The following is a 20202-nucleotide window of genomic DNA, read 5'->3' as shown; positions in this document are numbered from 1 at the left end:
TTCTTTACGCACAATACACATGGCTATTATCTTGTAAAATATATTGGTTTTGTGATTTACATAGCTCCCGCTATTAGCGATTAATTAGCACGGGGCTAAGAAAGCCCGTGACGTGCTTTCCGCGTACAAAAACAGCTCGTATTAAGATAGGGTTAAGCACTTTTAAGTGTTCTATAGGCCTAACAGAATTTGCTATCTCTTACTCCAGATACTACTGTAAAGTAAGCTATTTAAATATATTTCTTTAAACCTCGCACTAATATGACATTGGAATAATCTGCAAAGAATTATTTTGGGTTAGAAATATCTTGAAAAAATTAGGCTGATAGCACATAAAAGCTGTTACTGGTAATTAATTGGGTAAAAAACAGGTAAAGTACAGAGACTTTCCCACCTTCATTGGCAATGTACAGTAGAATAATAATTGGGTTAAGCCTACTAGACTACATAATAATAATTGGGTACACTCTCAAAACCTTCTTCCCTTCATTAGTAGTGTAGTATAGAAGTAAAGAAGACTGGTAGATAGGCTAAGACCTTTACAAAATAAGTTATAAAAATAATAGTCCAATCTAATAGGCTACTTAATCTTAGGTTAAGTGTACTTCATTTCGTTATCTGCTGGCACCAACACTCCATCGAATAGCCTAATCATGTCCCAGGAATATTGAAGTCTGCACTGCTAAACTTCTTGCAAACTGGACCTGTGGACTGCTTAATTTGATTCGAAAGTAGTAGGCCTATAAATACTACCGGTATTTGATCACTTATTTGCAAAATATCTACAATTAAAAGCTGATAAAAACACTACCGTTTTTAACACTACCAATGATCCTAATCCTTCACCTACCCTACCTAAACCAGAGGCAGTGTCTTAGTCTAAATAACCGGTAACCAGCTAATGACTTTATATCCTCTAAAATGGAACCCGATCAAAAAGCAAAATAAAAATCATGTCACGTGGTTAAATGACTCGACGCTATTGGTCAGAACGGACTTAGCTACTTTTAGAAGAAAAAATTACCTTTCTGCTCAAAACCTGTATTCGAAAATGATGGCTTAGCAACCTTTATACCAAAATATTTTTGTGTCTGGTGACAAAGGACAATGAAAGCAATACGTTTTTGTACTTAACTCAATTCGAGTGAAAATGTGACTTAGTCACTTTTCGTTCTAAACGCTTCAATTTATATTATGCAAAGGAGAATACAAGGAGCTCAATGTCTGTGTCCACCTCATCCTCCTAGCATGTCCTTTAGCCTTCAGTAGTTTTTTTGCCAAACTTCAACCGAGTGACAAATCATCGATTCAACGTCCTTCAGAGGTTCTCTCCAGTCACACATAAAGCAGATTACTAATATTATTAGAAAAAGCATATGGGATTATACTTTATCATACTATACACTACAGTATATAGTAGATAAATGCATTGTATTTTTCGAAGTCCTCAAATGAAAACGTGTTTTTGTCATTCTTATCAACTGCATGTGACATTACTTCTAATCAACATTTTTGTGTCAGACTGCCAGTTTACAATAAACAATTATTTCAATATATATCAATACGCTAGGTACATTCTTATGGCACATATGGAGATTTGCCAACTGTACAAGCATTAGCCTACACTGGGTGTAAATCTGGATAAACACTCTTTCAAAGCTCAAACCAGATTGAAACTATTCGGCTCGACTTACAATTCTGCAGCACCCTTTCTGTATTTTTATGCTATTATGGTCGTCAAAACTTTACTAGGTATGTTTAACAGGAAGCTTTGAAGTGCATGCTTGCTGAGAATGGTTTGAAAAACCAACGACCTACTGTCACGACAACCCTTTAGATGTCGCCGGATCGCTTAACCACAATTCTGTTAACTATAGGGTTTTTGAGAACACTAAATGGTTGTGCCAATTGTTGCAGATGGTAAAGCAATTTTGCCCCCTGCATTTTTATGTTGCTTTTCAGCTTATTATTTACCTGATACAGCTTTGCTTGAAACACTGTGACAATTGCTTGCCAAGGCCACATATATTCTGAAGAAAAGTGTCCTCCCAATATTTTTTTATAGCTGTGTTTCATGTGTTCTTCATAGCTTTCGTCAGATTGACCGCATTTGCTATAATCTGAACAGTACAATCAATAAACTATTAATTAAATTAATAGTAGACTGGCTGTATTGTATTCTTAAGCAAAGATAACTTATGCTCTTACCATTGTTGAGTAGGGTGGAGTGAAAAAAACTTTTTAAAATTTTTTTATTTGCTTGGGGTTGGAAAAGTTGCCAATTACTACTAAAACTAGTTGTGCAAAATTAGAATGTAATCTGACGAGAGCTTGATCTGCCACCATCCACTTGAAAATTTACCATTGGGCCATTCTGTGTCAATTCACACAGTCAAGAAATTCAACCTCTTCAATTTTTCTTAAATTTCACACACCTTTTTACTATCTTATATGATGAACACCTGCAAAATTTGACTGAAATTTATTGAGAAACACGAGAGTTATAAAGCATTTAGTTTGGGGGGTCTGCCAAGGGGCACAATTTTTTTTATTTTTGGCCATGTTTGAGGTCCTATTACTGCTTAAGTAAATTAAGTAAGAACCCATTTTTTTACAGGTGATAGTACTTCTGCCAAATATTGAAAAAAACAAAACCGTTCACATTGTCACTCTAAAAGGACAAAGGTCATAGACATCCAAATGTGGCCGTTTCCAGCTCTTGGTTAAAATTTTCCAAAATTTTAAAACTTTGCTAAGACCCTATTTTTGATTGGTTTTGGCTGAAATTTAGTTGAAATGTTGTTTACAGGATTCTCTGTGAAATTTCAGTGTTAATTTTCACTGGGGTCATGGGTAACCGGGATATTAAAAGGACCTCTTTTTTGCTTTTTGTCATTTCGACCCATGTTTCACATTAAATACCTCCCAACCCCTTTTATATTTTGTACTGAAATTTCCTCAGTTCATAGAAAATTGGCACTCCATTTGATTGACAACGCAAACTACTGCTCGTTCCGCATAGTTTGCGTTGTCAATCAAATGGAGTGCCAATTTTGTGCGTTTTGTAACAAGAAATGTTGTGCAAGCTACACGCAAGTGCAGAAAACATGTTACCATCCATTAAAACGTGTTTGTGAATGAGTTGTGATAGTTTTTTTTTTGAACTTGCGGATGACTTTACTTTTGCCGCAAATAAAAACCAGAAAAGACAATTTCTTCGTTTTTTTGTCACGAAGTTGATTTTGTAGACTCATAACGACGTATTCATTGCAATTATGTGATGCTCTATGTTTTCAACGCAGTCGTACAGAGCAGCAATCAACTACATTATTACCCTGATTTCCTTCATTGCTATAATGCTAAAAGCAAAGTAGAAAATTTAGTGCCATTAAGGTCAAGGTTTTGTAATCCCTTACAAAATATCAATTCAGAGACCGGCAATTTAATTATCACTGGCCGACATATTTAATTTTTGGAAGAAATTATCTCTTTTGGGATAACTTTCGATTGGTGATCTTCTTCATCGTGTGTAGCAGCCCAACCCAGAGCATCACGCCACCTCTTTCTCTATTCTTAAACACGGCTAAGTCCTGTGCAGAGTATCTTGCTTTTAGGGCAGGGCATTTGAGGAAATTTTGCATTGCTTGCTCCTGTCCACATTTACAATTTGTGCTTCCCAAAGTCCAAAGAATGTCCCCAGTGCAGCATCAACGTCTTACATTTTTCAATACCAGTTCTTATGAGGTTGAGGTATCGCCAATACTTTAACGGTTCACGCTTTCCGAAAGGAAAGCCTTCTGTGGAAGAAAGCTCCATATTCACCAATGTCAGCCTGGCTGCCAACTTTTCCCTCCACGGTTGGACCCTTACATTGGCGAACCACAGAAAAAAACTCATGCAATAAAATTTCATGGTTGGCCTAAAAAAAAACATCTGGAATACAAACTGTCGCAATTTGGAGACCTAGTTTGCAGAGGTGGGTAGTACCGAGTACAATTGTAATGCGATACTTTTTCTGTACTGGTACCGCGATACTTTTTTAAATTTGTACCGGTTGCCTAAATACCCAGTACTTTTTTGGTCAAAATACCCGGTACTTTTATCGGCACTTTTTTTATAGTGTCACTGTCTTTTATTTTTTGCAAGTTGCTTTTATGTTTATGCTAATTTTTATGCTAATTGCAAGCCAGTCCATTTTAGATGGATACCAGTTTTTTTGTTTATTGCTACTGAAGTAACACTACTTTCATTACTTTACACCTCTGATGTTGAATGGCCTTTACTTCCAATAGATTTCTATACGGCATGTTGGGTTGGTCCTTAACTATAAGTCTATAAACTAACAAGTATTAATATGCTTACCGGTACCTTAAATTAATGCATTTATACACTCAGCAAAATCAAGAGACTTGTGAGTTGTGACTTTATTTTCCGATCTGTTCCATTTAGCTTTGCGTGCCTACCAAAGGGCTGGTTGAGCAGTCTTTATGTAGAATACGAACATCGCCACGGCGCGTTGCTGTTACTTGTTGATATAATTAGGATGGAGATGAATCGCATTTGTGGTTTTAAATGTAAGATTATTTCGATTACAATAACAAAAAAAATTCATCATTCTAAGTCTTGTAACTTGTATTTAAACAAGTACCGTACCGAGTACCGGTACCGCGGTACTATTTTGACCAGTACCGAGTACCGGTACCGCGGTACTTTTAAATTTTACCGTGCCCATCTCTGCTAGGTTGTTACCATATTGAAAAGCACTTCAAGGGTAACGTATTTTGAGATACTTCTATTTTGCTATTTGCATGAGACAAAATTTGTTAATCAAATTAATCAATTATATATAAGATTTTTATTAACATGAAAGAAACCTTTCATTCATGATTTTATACTTAGACAAAAAATAATATCATCGTCTGTTTATGAAAAACAGATGCCTAATGCTTATATGCAGAAGCTAGATTAAACGTCTTAATCATTTTTAGCGATTTATTCAACTTGATTAACACTAGAAACCCTGAAATATTTTCCTACCTATAAAGACGATTGTGGTCATTTTTGACCGGTTGTATGAAACGCGTTTTTTACCGTTTTTTCTTCATTTTAGTTCAAACATTGATATGAAACAACCAGGCAATAATTTTTTCGTATTTTCTCGACGGATAAATACAAAGAAAACAATATATTAACTAACAAAAACATCAGAATTATTGTTCCATTGCCGGAAAAGGATTATCAGTGTTGAGCTCAGGGATTCATACTGTAGAGATCGCCAACTCGGCTAAATATCTGACAAGCTGAGTGTAAAAAGTGTTGCCAGATATTTTTAATTTTTTAGAACAAATATAACTTTGGCATCCTTAAAGTAGTAGTTTCCCAAAACTTGCCCAGAAATAATTATTTTAAAACTAATCTAAAGTAATTTTATTGTTCACTTATCAAACTATCATATTTTTTAGCAATTTACCCTCTCTTGTGCATAAAACATATTAGGCCTTCTTAAAAAATAATTACCGGCTTCAACACTTAAAACATGAAGCTTTTATTCTTGAGGCGTATTTAAATTTTCTCAATTTTTTTTGTTCTTTAATGGTGAGTAATATATTTTTTAAACCTGCAAGTTTTATTTAAGTTTTGTACATAAATTCAGCACATTTTTATTGCTAAGTAACACAACTAAAAACTACTTTAACTCAGTCTTGTGCAACTTTAAACTTCAGGTTCCGGTTATAGTTTTAAATGGACAAGCTTTGGGCGACCACTACTCTTTAAAAATATCAAAAAATAAGTTTTTCCAAAAATAAAAAAATGTTTGACAACCCTTTTATACTCTGCTTGTCAGATGTTCAGCCGAGTTGGTCATCCCTATTATAGTATGAATCCCTGGTTGAGCTTTTTTATTTTCTTATCTCGGAAAACATTGCAGCAAAAATTATGCGTCAGAAGTAGCCTTCCAGCAAACAGACAAGTTATTTTTTTCCCTATTCTAGTACAGCACGCAAAGCAATTGCAACATTTATGGTTCGTTTCTGTGCGGCAATGGTATGAAAGTTTTCTCTTACCTTTAAATGCAGTGAATGTGATATTGAATCCTCGCTCAATAACACTTTGATCAGAGGAAAACTGTACTGTCATTACGTTTGTTTTTGAATGTAACAATGCACCACTTCGTCTAAAACCACTTAGATTGAAGGGAGGGGAGTGAAGAGAATCGAATTCTGAATCATAAAACTAAACAAAAATATAGCAATATATTAGCAATGTCGCTGGCCATTTTTAAATGGCTATCTAAACAAACACATTTTAATGATGATTTTATGTGATGTTACCTTTTTCTTTCAAAATGTTAGGCGATTGTGTTTAATCTCCCATTTCAACGTTCATTGGAATCAACAGTCAAGACCATGTACGTGCAAAAAAATGCTGGCATGCTTTGAGGTGGAGCATATTTTATTGCAATTTTTTTTCCGGCACTTTTACAGTATCATATTTGTCAACATTTCTTTTGCTTCCCCAAAAAATAACCTTCTCTTTTTCTCAAGTGCCCCTTTACTCTACTTCTGTTACTGTTCATGAATCATTTCAAACTTCTATGAACTGTTCTTTCATGCATGCAACTATTCAAAATCTTAAAAAACTTGGTTTAAAAAGTCTTACAGCTTAGAAGTTTTACTTTGACATACAACTAACACATAAAATGAAGCAACCAAAGTTGATCGTATCTAAATTTTCAACCACAACTTGAAAACTGCAACACGACATTTTTACGTGCAAACTACCCATTTAAAAATAACTTATGTGTGATGTTTCGCTTGCGATTTTGTTGCGACGTTTGATTGTAGTTTAATTTCTGAAACAAAGCTTTATTGGCAAGGTTAACAAATACCTCCCAAAGGCTAACAAATACCTGAAAAACTACAATCTTTTCATGAATGAGACTAAAACTGAATTCACCCACATATTTCTTGCAGACACAAATGAAACTGACGCTGATAGCCTACCGATTCGAGGATAGCCTACCGATTCGAGGATAGCCTACCGATTCGAGGATAGCCTACCGATTCGAGGATAGCCTACCGATTCGAGGATAGCCTACCGATTCGAGGATAGCCTACCGATTCGAGGATAGCCTACCGATTCGAGGATAGCCTACCGATTCGAGGATAGCCTACCGATTCGAGGATAGCCTACCGATTCGAGGATAGCCTACCGATTCGAGGATAGCCTACCGATTCGAGGATAGCCTACCGATTCGAGGATAGCCTACCGATTCGAGGATAGCCTACCGATTCGAGGATAGCCTACCGATTCGAGGATAGCCTACCGATTCGAGGATAGCCTACCGATTCGAGGATAGCCTACCGATTCGAGGATAGCCTACCGATTCGAGGAAACGAAAAATGGCGTAGCCTACACACAGACTTTTGGGATCATCATTGTGCAGCACTGCCGATGTCAAATCTCGCTGCAATTTAGGCAATGTCGCTTTCAGATCATACTGGAAACTATGGAGCAAGAGGTCGAGAATCCCATTGCAGTTGCGACTAAGATTGTACAGCGCGTGCTGCATGCCAATTATGATCTACAACTGCAATAACTGGTCTGTTTCCAAAGCAAGTCTTAAAAGATTGGACGCCTGTCATCAAAGACATTTACGTGTCATAACTGGTCATACTTGGCCAAACAGTCTTATCGAACAAAAACCTCTACAAAATATGCAACAGTGAACCATTATCTTGCAAGATCTACACCATGAGATGGAACATGCTTCGACATCTTCTGAGACTTCACCAGGACTCACCTCCCCAGAAAGCCCTTGAATTTGCGATAATTGGCAGCAAAAAGTACTAAGGCCGAACTGGACGTCACGGTACCAACTTATTACAACTGCTGAGATCTGACATCAGAAAAGCTGGCCTGGGATCCCTGCTCAGCAAATCACATCTCTACCGATTGCAAAACATCGCAAGGGCAAAACAGAATGGAGATCCTGTCAACCTTGTTGAAAGACTGATCGAAGCCAGCGGCTGTCAAACGATTTGGCTACACTGGCGGCGGAGACAGTTACAATAATAACAAATACCTCCCAATTGTTAGGCATTGTCTTTGCCGCATTGATTTGTGATATCAAAGTACTTTATTACTTTCTGCATACCTTCTACCACAGAACACACAAAAACAAATAAATATCTGGAAGCGGCATTAAAACCATCCAACATGCTTTAAAAGTCAATGAACAATAGGCCTACTTCTACTCGAAAATAAATTGCAAAATTATTCAACACTAGAACTAATTTTCATTTGAGACACAACAGCGATTTTTCATAACCTGAAAAAGCAAGGCTGTCATTTATGACCGCTCTTTTAAAATACCGATTTTTTGTGATGTGTACAATATAGTGGCGTATAACGTAACTTATTTGATTGGGAGGGAGCAGTCCAGAAGCAAAAATATTTAAATTGACATGAAAATTCAGCTTGGATTTAGGAAACGTTTGGTTTTTGCCTGTATGACATTCGAAATTTACCCAGAACCCAATAAACGCATTTGTAATAAAACCTTGCTATTTTTAACTTTCTAACTTGGCTTATTTGCAAATGTATAAAACAGTGTTTCTTAACCTTTTTCACGCCAGGAAATAATTTATTTTTATTTTTTCACAATTCTTTGAGTATTCCGGTATTTCTCTTGCATTGCTTGCAAATTTTTATTACATACAATTCTACAAACAATTCTGCTGCAAAAATGCTCGTTCTGCCTGCACTGAGTTGGTAGGATGCGCAATAAAGCATTGAGAGGTTTGCTTGGTCTTTATCCAGTAGCTTCTAGTAATTGCATCTCTTGATTTATGATGGCTTGAAGCCGGCTTCTATCAATATTATACCGGACAATATTATAGCGGAGTTAAACTGACAACAACAGCAATTGGTGGATGGCCGGGCAAAAACGACAAATTGGGGAAGCTTTGTGCACCATAGAAGGAAGAAAAAAGCCATGGATCGGGAAAAAGTATCATGCCACCAGAAAATCCAAGCAAACATAGATTCTATTGTGTGAAATGGGATGTGCTGTTACTTCTTGGTCAATAAATTAGTAGTGCTGTCATCACTTTGTCTTTAGCCTAACTCTCAGAAAAAAAATCATATCACTTCATCGGTCAATTTAACCCTTTGAAGGTTGGGGGGGGGCTGTCAATTCAACTTTTTTATATCAACATTTGTATCTCTAAAACCACTGAGGCTGCGACTATGAGACTTTTTGACTTTTCCTAACTTTTATTCACCTCTATTGAGCTGAAATTTTGAGCGAATAAAGGTTATAAATTGAGAGATATAAGGCATTTCTCAGCACATCCTCTGAAATATTTCATATTCTATTGATCAAAATTTTCCCACCAGGTGGATGAAAGTAATTAATTTGGCCTCGTTAATCAAATGATTCGTTAATCAAATGATTCAAATTGAGATTATGTAAAAAAAATTTAATCACAACATTGCAATGCATGTTTTTCATTACTCTACCAAAAAATACCAAATAACCCAAACGTCATAAGTCACCTCAACATTTCAACGTATATGAGCAGTTCTAAAACTCACATAGTTTTAATTTTCGGATAGGCTCAGCGTGAATAATTTTACAAAGTGAATCCCAAGTTTTGAAACCGTGCTTTAAAAAATAACAGAGATATCACTCCTAAAGCATAAGAATCGACAGCCCCCCCCAAACTGAGCAAGACTCCAGAGAGCTCAACCTTCTAAGGGTTAAGAAGCATTTACATTGATACTATAAAATGAATTTATAAAAAAGTTGTTCAAATCTTGAATTAAGGCATGCAAATGTCCTCCTTTCTGAAAATCAATAAAAATGAATATCAACAACATATATCTAGCTCAAATAGTAGTAATTTTATCATTAAAAACGTGATTTAGGGGCTCGATTTAAAAATGGTGTTGGGGCAGGGTCTAAACAGGGTCAGATTTCAAAAAAAAATTGGATTTATTAATATTTTGGGCTAAGGCAAAAATCTATCACCCAGGCAAGTTGAAATGAAAAAATTGCCTCAAAAGGGGCCACCCTAATAGTACAATGCTTCGGAATGAATCTCATTCAAAAGGCGTAGGATATAGCAAGTTTAAAACTAAAAATCAAAACCATTGAATGCTTTCAATCTGAACAACACTTGAGCAAAGCCTGAACTGAACATTAACATCAATAGAAACAGCCTGTCCTTTACCTCCACACCTGTCTATACCTTTGTGTTAGTCTAAATAAGAGTTTCACGTATCAACATCACTTGGAATCACTCCCTAAGAAAGAATCATTATGAGTTCATCGACTTATTCATCGATCAGCAGGTAAGACCTGAGACGCAAAAGCAACAACTTTGTGCACCACAATCCTGGCTCTTGTCCATTCAACCTCAGAGTAATGCGCCCCTGTATGGTGTTGCAGTGCTCATACTCGCGTATTGTATCAGGATCCTATTGTATCAGTACTTGCGTATTGTATCAAGATGCCTAAAATTTATACGCACTGACTTCTTACCATCTTTTTTAAGCATCGCTCCAACTGATCTTTGTCCACTGTTGCCACACCCTCCCTGGCTCGCCTCGTCGCCTATTACTGGAGCCACGTCACGCGCTCCACAGCTACATTACCAGACCGGCGACCTTAAATCAAAAAAAAAACATTTCGTTGCTCCAACACAATCTTTTCTGGCACATAACACCAGTGCTCTGTCTTGGATTACTAATAACTGGAAAAGAGTAGACACACAACAATTTCAAACTCTACTCCTTTGTTCTAAAACGTTGGACCTATGCCATCAGGAAAAATCTCAGTCGACTGCCTGGGTACGCTGAGTCATCTTTGCACAGACATTGAGCGCTCCAGATACGTAATGCACAAACAGGGCCTATCAGTATCTGTGGCATGCAACTGTTGTGCAGAAGAATAAACCACAGACTACATAATACATAATCTAATTCCCGACTTTTACTCAAATAAGGGCAGTTGATCTGTCAAGGCTGAAAAACTCTATTATCAAGTGACTGCTCGAGGAATGCTCGGACAAGTCCCCTTCCTTGATAAAACGCAATCTATCAAAAGAACTCATACGAAAAAAGATTCAAGATCATTTAAAACACAAGCACTCTGGCTGGGTTGATAGTATTGTGACTGAGCCAGCAAGAAAAAATTGCATATACGGACAAGACTTGCATGGATTTAACTAATTTTGTGGAAAGATCGTAGGACCGCATGCCCCCTTAACCCTACTTCTGTTACTGTTCATTGAAAACTTCTATGTGCTGCTCATTGATACAAAGGCTTACAACTATACAAAATCTTAAATGCGTGGTAAACTCTTATGGCATAGAAGTTTCACTTTGTCATACAACGAACACATAAAATTAAGCAACTTAAGTTGACTAAAGTTTCCACCACAACCTGAAAACTGCAACATGAAATTTTCACTTGAAACCCAATTCACAAAATAACTTATTTGAGATGTTTTGCTTGGGATTTCGTTGCTACGTTTGAATGCAGTTTAATTTTAAAAACGAATCTTTATTGGCAAGGTAAAAAAGCTTCATTGGCTTTATTGGCAAAGATGCAGCTATATTGCGCATAAACTTTAACCATTTTACAGTTAACAATTTCACTTGAAAGTAAAAACAGATCAAAAGTGACCTCTCTGTAGGCTACTTCTAGTAATTAACGTAGAGTATGGAATACAACAAAATGCAAAATAATTGTTTGTGTTTTTGCAACGTTTGACCAGTTTCTCACACCATAATAAAATAACTTCATTATTTGTAAACGTGCTATCACACAAGCGGGGTTAGAAAAGCAAATTGCATGGTAAGGGCGTACAAAAGGAAACAGCGGTCAAAAATGACCGCTCAATTCTTCTAGTGAAACACAAGCAGTAATTAGATTATACTATTATTAGTAAATGCTAAATCAAACCTGCTGTAATTATGATGAAAACAATGGAAAAGATTTTCAAAATCAACTACCTGTTTCCCAGCTCACAAATAAGGTTGCTTGTCTAAAAGGTCTTGACAAAGAATGATAATAAGGTACTAAATTTACCAATATATGATACAACAGTGATTCATGAAAAATTAAAAGCGAACTCTACTTTTAGGCAAACTTATGAAAACATGTAAGCCTATTAAACCCTCACTTTCAACTTGTCGCAGCATCCTTCAGTGTAAAAGTAATTGATATGAAAACTTATTTGGAAATCATCTCTAGGAACTTTAAATTGGTAGAAGCAATTTAATAAGTTACTGTAAGGCTGGGGATAAAAAGGCGACTTAAACGTCTTATTCACATCGACTTCTGCAAAATACTCCATGTCTCCGCAACCGTCTGAAAAATATGATATTGTGACTAAATATTTGTACTATGCAACATTTAAAAAACTATTTCTGTTGAAAAAACCACACATTGTATAGACTATAGACAATACCATACTAATTAAAAAAATCGACGTAAAGGATATAATGAAAAAAAAAAAAATATATATATATACTGTAGTTATTACTATCTGAATCCTTAACAGCCTGTTTCACCTATACGGAAGGATTCAGATGGTAATAACTATATTTGATTTAATTTGCTCTGATTTGATGTTTTTGCTTAGCATTGAGCACTTTTTGTAGTATTAATAGTTTTCATTGTTTTAATGAAAAAAAAAAACATGTTTTTTATACGAGTATCTGCTTACCCCTTACCTCAAACATTTAGACTAGCCGTAGCTTAGGTTGCTTTTATAAACAGATGCTATACTCGCTTCTCTTCTACAGTAGGCTATAATTAGATTCCCATCGTAGACTCCACCAAACATCATCAATGACTTAAAAAATGTTTTGAATGTCAATATGCGTTTTTGAAACATAACTTCAACATACCCTGTATTGCTGTAAAAAGTATGTCGAATCTTTTGTTACTTGTGGATGGGTCAATATTGAGCAATGCAACAACAGAACTGGTATCAGAATACCATACAAAACCTTTCTTTACATTTCTTCTGCCAAGGTATAAGTCGGGAATGGTGTCATTGCTTGGAATACCAGATCCAAAAAACTAAACATAAGAATTACAAGTCACAATCTTAGATACCAAACAACGGAATGTTTGACGCAGACGTGCTTCTGCGGTAGTAGCGGTTTGAAAGATGAAAAATGAGGTGGGAAGAAAGTTGTCAGCTCTTATAGGCTGCTTATTGCTTTGAAAAAACGCTGGAATGACGTTCGGATAGGACGTCGGCTTGACATCTACCGAAGATACACTGCCATGGCTTTGGCAAATCATTTGCGGATATGTTTAAAGGTGGACATTAATATCGGCTTCCCTGCTCTTTCGTTTATCTATTCTCAATTTGCAACAACCGGGCATGAGCCGATAAAAAAGTTTATTAAGAATTTGACAAACATAAGTGTAATCTTTGTAGGCAATCTCATCTACCATTAGTTTTTCAAGTCAAAAGCTCCATCGATAATATTGGCTAAGTACAGACATGAGATTTTGCAAAAGGTCGACAATTTATTTTCATCCTTTTCTAAGTAAGGGCGGCAGACTGTAACATCCCATTTCCTGATACCCCAAGTCAACTTTGAATGCACATTGAAAAACAATCTTTTGTGTGATTTGAAGTTAACTTAGCCTACAACAGAAAAACGTCAAATAATTTGGTTTTCCACAAGTGATACGGCTTTTAGTTTCTGTTGGAGTTGATGCCGCTTTTCATCTATAGCCCTTCGCTTATGGTACTGCATCATTTGTTTGTGATAGTCACTTTACTCCTAATTAAAAAATTATAAGACTACAACTGAGTTTAATACAAAATCAATAGCAAAGAACGGTTTATTTAATCATAAAATATTTATTTTCGGACTGTAAAGACAGAAAGGAAAATCTGCCAAACCTTGAAATTCTTACTTAGGCCTACTTGTGGATCATAACATGAGATTGTGAGAAAGAGAACCTAACCATATAAGCCTGCCTACATGCTGTTTCCGTCAAGATGAAACAACATTGTGGTATAACCACTGGTCTGGGCATTGGTTTAGTTTTTACAAAGTTGCTCGAAAATCATATTTGTTTAAACGGTGCATGATCCAAACACCAAGTCCTTTGTTCCTCTGTAAAATATTCGGTTGTAAGAGCTGGATAAAATACCTTTAATATATCTTGTTCATTTTCTGTACTAAAGGTATTGACTTGGAATCGAATTCGATAATTTTCGTCGGGAGCCCGAAAGTGGTACGTGCAAGAGAGAAAACTCGTATAATTGTTTGGATAATTGGGAGATGTAAAGTGTCTGTTGACTCCAACATCTGCTGAGAATATCACATTGCCACACAGCCGCTTTCCTGAAAACAACACTAGTTAGTCAAGTTTACGGCAATGATTTGATGTAATGAAATGGCTTAAAACTACAAAATAGCAAGTATGGTGCAAGTAAGGTGCGCATGCCTGAAACAGACCCTACGTTAATGGTTCCTGAGCGTGAAGGCATTCCTTCCCAGAGAGGAATTTTTGTTAAAGAAACATTTTGTTTCTAAGTTGACTTTGTTTTATCAATTAATTATTTATGTCATATTATACTGTAGAAATGAAAAAACGTTTCAACTATAGTTTTGTCGTATCCTGATGTAATTATGGCAGTTAAAGCTGTTTTTGTTTGCGTAGACGGGAATAGAAACTTTCTATGCAACTCAAAGAAGGGTATTAAAAGTCTTGTGAGTAAAATTGGATAGGGATTGACGTTCTGGCGTCACTGCTTACATACAATATCTATTCTCAGCTGCGCGGCTGAAAGTTTAACGTAATTGTTAGCATTCCAATGACAATTCTGTTCAGGCTTGCCTTTGATGTGAGAATTTAATGCATCTCTGGGTTTAACGCATTGTCTTACACTGCTGACACATTTTTATTGTATGTTGTTTCTATAGCTCTCTTTTGATAACGCATGTCATAACTATGGTAACTATAACTATGGTAAATATAGCTATGGTAACTATGGTTCCCCTTTTTGTAAAATGTGCTCATTTGCTTTATTTCCTCAATTCTAAAACGTAACGCTTCAACTCTTTCAGGCACCTGCTGCTTACTTGCTGCGGTGTAGTAAATGTAGCAAGGCAGGAATGATAAGTTCCGACATAAGCAAAGGAAGGAATAAAAAAAAAACGGTTTGGAACCTCTTCTCTTCGTATATATTTTTAACCCAAGTCCGACATTTTTGATAAAAAAAATACAATCAGAGCACACTAAGTTTTGGCATTCACTTAACCTACCTGAGTATTTATTTCAAAAAGTTTATAAGATCGAACAATGGAGGCTAAGTTAAAACAAATGGGCGAATGTTTTTGTTTGGAATTAATAACGAAAATTATGTTTCTTTTCATTAACGAAAAATATAAAAGGTCAAATTGTCGTAACAATTTCATTCAATTACAATACTTTAATAAAAACAAACGTCTAACAATCAAAATGTCATGGTTTTGCAGAACTTTTTTCTATGTTTCTGACATTTGAAGAGTTTAACCAGAAAAGTAACAGATGGTGTGAGATTAATATTTCAATGGTGTTAAGTCTGCAAACGTTGAAGAAGTGTGAAAAACTGAAAAACTGGCTGAAAAGTAATCGGCTTTTTATCAATACAATAAAATTCAACCCCTAATCACTTACGTAGGCAAGTCGGCAACCCCCGAGACCATTGTCTGTTCGTTTGGCAGGTCACAGTCAATTCTCCGCTTTCTTGATTTTCCATTTCATAATCATTGTTACAAGTGTATATAAGCGTTCCTCCTACAGCAATGTAGTTGGGATTTGTGTATCGGCTGCCGCTCGATGACCAGCCGAAGAGAGGCCTGTTTACTCGACAATCGATCTCTGAACAAAACAAAAATACATCTAGATTTCGGCAATTGACGACAAACAAAACAAAAACATTTGAAAAACTATAAATATTAGTTTCGTAAACAGCTATAATTTTCTATTAGCTTTTAATTTCTTATCATGTTGGACAGCTTCACTGTTATTTATTTATTATTATGTCTTTTACTCAATTAACCGATTATAATTAAGTTATCATTAATGAGTTAAGGGGTGGCTGCTTGACTTGAAGACCTTGAATGTTCACTTCGCAGCCTCCCGCTGTTGTGATGCTTTCATCATTTTCTTATTTCTAATTGTTATCATTTCAACAGTTTTGCTATGTACCGTACATTGTGTTTTGACTTGTTGTGCATCTTTTTCGCAGCAGCTAATAAACATCTATCTATCTATATATCTATAAAATTTTCGAAATGTCACACCATAAAATATTTCATTCACTGCTTATTGTTTGAAAAATTGTCTTTTAAGTACAATCTTCATTCTCATTTGCGATTTTTGCTGTATGTCTAGTCATTGTTGAGAGATAAACATTAAACATAAACAATACCGCTAATCTTAACATGTGTTTGTTAACAACTTGGCAGCCGATACACCTTGAATAAAAAAGTTTCAATGATCTTTGTCTGACAAAGAATATTCTGTCATCAAATAGAACTAACCAACACAAGTAGGTACATCACGACTCCATGAGGAATTCTTTCTGCAAATTGCTTGCACCTCTCCGTTAGGGTGGTTTGTCATTCTGTATCTATCCGCGCACGTGTAGGTAATGACGTCATTCACAAGAAACGAAGCGCCTGGAGGAGAGACCAAAGTAGACCTGGGAAGGTTTGGTACAATGCATTGGATTGCTGTAACAACAGTGGAACTAATTAGTTCGAATGAAGTTATTTTGTAGGAATACTTAACTCTGCTAATACAAAAGTAGAGTTATGGGACTGTGAGCTTCTTTACCTTTCATAACTTTAATCAATAAGACAGGTTATATCATTCTTTCAAACATTTGAACTTTGGTTGAACTTTTGACTAAGATAGAAACAGACAGATAAAACCAAGCAACCACACGGCATTTAACATCATATTAGAGTGAACATAAAACTATAAACTACGAACGTTTTCGGCCATACTCAAGTTAGCCCTTCTCAAGTAACGAAAATAACTGATTTTTACAATAACATCTACATTAAAAATAACTGATTTATACAATGAATTGAAAAACGAAACGCACAAGAGTGAAACTGCAAGCAGAGGAGAAAGGCACATCACATGGCAGTAAATTACGCGAGGCAAGAAACCGCAACACACAACAAATTATGAAAAAACGTTTAGGAGAGAGGAAGCACCTGCCGCAAACAACTGCGTGTTGAGGCTAAGATTGCATAATTTTACTAGCAAAGCCTCGTGGATTTTAGTGTCAAATTCGATGGAACATTTACGCACAATTCTAAAAGACTTCAGGATGGTTTGTTGTTTGAACATGTTTGACAATCGAATATATATACAACCAAGCAACCACACGGCATTTAACATAATCCATTAAAATTGAACATAAACTATAAGCTACAAACGTTTTCGGCCATACACACGTTAGCCCTTATCAAGTAACAAAAAAATAACTGCTTATCATATCTACAATGAAAATGAATAACTGATCTAAATATGGAATTGAAAAACGAAATGCATAAAACGAAACGGCCGTTTCATTTTCATTGTAGATATGATAATCAGTTATGTTTTTGTTACTTGATAAGGGCTAACGTGTGTATGGCCGAAAACGTTTGTAGCTTATAGTTTATGTTCAATTTTAATGGATTATGTTAAATGCCGTGTGGTTGCTTGGTTGTATATGTCTGTGGATGAAGAAAGTGACCTCTTTACCAAAATTGAATCGAATATATGGTCTTTAATTGCACTTTTTCTGTTCAAATTAGTTAAATCGAAGTGCTCTCTCACTCTCGTGGCCAAATGCCGCGTAGGCATACCAATGTATGTACAGTTCGCGTCATGGAACAAGTGAACTTATACACGACATTTGAACACAAGCAGAAGGGAGTCTTAGATTTAAGCTGAAAATAATAACCAACTTTAATTGTTTTATACACCGGAATGATATCAACGTTGAACTTCATTTTAATAAAACTTGACATAATGCTGACGAAACGTTTCGATGCTTTGCCAATAAAGGGAACTGTTAGAAAGTTTTTTAATTCACGTTCGTCCGCTTGAGAGTGTGTAGAACGTGAATCCAAAAACCCTCTAAGCACCTTATTAAAAAACCATGTGGGGTAGTTGTTTGCAATAAAATGAGAACGTCATCGGTTGACTTCATTATTAAAACTATCAAAATTAGAGCAAATATCTTGTGCTCGCTTGAGCAGGCACTTAATTAATCCAGATTTGTAGATAGAAGGTCATATAGCATTAAAATTTAGAAGCAGTTTGGTATTGTTTGGTTTTCGCCAAACCCAAGTGTCAAATTTGTTGCTACAGTATTAATTTTAATTTCCCAATCGAGAAAGGCAATGCTGGTCTGGTTGGCTTTTTCTACCGTAAAAGTTACATTAGGATGTTGTGAGTTAAGAATGTTGAGAAACTGCATACAAGAATTATCATCATTAAATACAGCAAAATTGCCGTCAACATAACGCAAGTACAATTTAGGAAGGCAGTTCACATCAGTTTCAGAAAAAAAAAATTCAATATGTGCCAGAAATAAATTAGCAAGAGTTGGACCCAGAAGCGAGGCCATTGCCATCCTATCAATTTGTTTGTACAATTTGTCTTTGTATAGAAACATACCTTCGGTGGCCATGTGCAGCAATTTTATAATAATTTCTTTTTTGATAGGTGGATGGTTGGGCTGGTCTTGCGAAAAAACACAAAAACTTTCTAACAGTTCCCTTTATTGGCAAAGCATCGAAACGTTTCGTCAGCAATATGTCGAGTTTTATTAAAATGTAGTTCAACGTTGATATCATTCCGGTGTATAAAACAATTAAAGTTGGTTATTATTTTCAGCTTAAATCTAAGACTCCCTCCTGCTTGTGTTCAAATGTCGTGTATAAGTTCACTTGTTCGCATGACGCGAACTGTCCATACATTGGTATGCCTACGCGGCATTTGGCCACGAGAGTGAGAGAGCACTTCGATTTAACTATTTTGAACAGAAAAGGTGCAATTAAAGACCATATATTCGATTGTCAAACATGTTCAAACAACAAACCATCCTGAAGTCTTTTAGAATTGTGCGTAAATGTTCCACCGAATTTGACATTAAAATCCATGAGGCTTTGCTAATAAAATTATGCAATCTTAGCCTCAACACGCAGTTGTTTGCGGCAGGTGCTTCCTCTCTCCTAAACGTTTTTTCATAATTTGTTGTGTGTTGCGGTTTCCTGCCTCGCGTAGTTAACCGCCATGTGATGTGCCTTTCTCCTCTGCTTTGCAGTTTCATTCTTGTGCTTTTCATTTTTCAATTCATTGTATAGATCAGTTATTTTCAATGTAGATGGTATTGTAAAAATCAGTTATTTTCGTTACTTGAGAAGGGCTAACTTGAGTATGGCCGAAAACGTTCGTAGTTTATAGTTTTATGTTCATTCTAATATGATGTTAAAGGCATACTAAATGAAATTTTCAAACGGGAATTAAGCATTAAAATGCGTAAACTGAGCATTCAAGAATACATTTCAAAAAAAATTACCGAAAAAAAAAATGTTTTCAATGGCGCTGGCAAGGCCCGAAGTCCAATGTTTCATTTTTTTTTTTCCAAAATGACCAAAAAGTGCAAAGACAGCTCGAGAGTACGTCACAAAAGACAGCAATAACAAAAGCCACGTTACAACATCTGATGTTTTAACATCAGATCTGAGGTTTTGAGCAAACTGTCTCATGTTTTGACGTTGAAATCTGATGTTTTGATGTACATACATACATAGCCTACAGTTAAATCGCGGGCAGTAACAACTGTTGCGTGATCAGCTGATTGCTCGTCTTTTGTTACGTACACTGTACAGTCACACGCTTCGCTGCTCAGGCCCATTCTGGTTTTGAAAGCTCTTACAAAAGTACGCGCGGAATGCTGATCAGACCGCAATGGGGTAAAATTTTATTGAAAATTGTTTTATAGTAGCAAGTTAAACACAAAGAACGTGGAAAATCGCCAAGTCAGGTTTTTCCTTTAGTATCCCTTTAAATGCCATGTGGTTGCTTGGTTTTATCTGTCTATGGTTAAAGAAAGACACCTCTCTACCAAAATTGTAAGATAGAGATGTCCATGTACTGCT

At 35.9% G+C, this 20202-nt stretch overlaps 1 protein-coding gene across 1 annotated transcript in view; it reads right to left on the bottom strand.

Annotated features, from left to right (window-relative positions):
- The window catches only part of LOC145787266 (uncharacterized), a 105565-nt gene that overhangs the window by 60502 nt on the left and 24861 nt on the right, over nt 1-20202 (bottom strand). Inside the window, exons 3-9 of the mRNA XM_082599010.1 lie at nt 16576-16767; nt 15707-15910; nt 14195-14388; nt 12925-13099; nt 12195-12382; nt 6066-6234; nt 1975-2120 (exon numbers count right to left, since the gene is read on the bottom strand). Coding sequence (XP_082455136.1) covers nt 1975-2120; nt 6066-6234; nt 12195-12382; nt 12925-13099; nt 14195-14388; nt 15707-15910; nt 16576-16767 — 1268 coding nt within the window. The remainder of the gene's footprint in view (nt 1-1974; nt 2121-6065; nt 6235-12194; nt 12383-12924; nt 13100-14194; nt 14389-15706; nt 15911-16575; nt 16768-20202) is intronic.

The sequence above is a fragment of the Aplidium turbinatum genome, chromosome 1 (assembly GCF_918807975.1).
Source record: "Aplidium turbinatum chromosome 1, kaAplTurb1.1, whole genome shotgun sequence".
NCBI lineage: Eukaryota > Metazoa > Chordata > Ascidiacea > Aplousobranchia > Polyclinidae > Aplidium > Aplidium turbinatum.
This window is presented reverse-complemented; position numbering and strand designations above follow the sequence as displayed.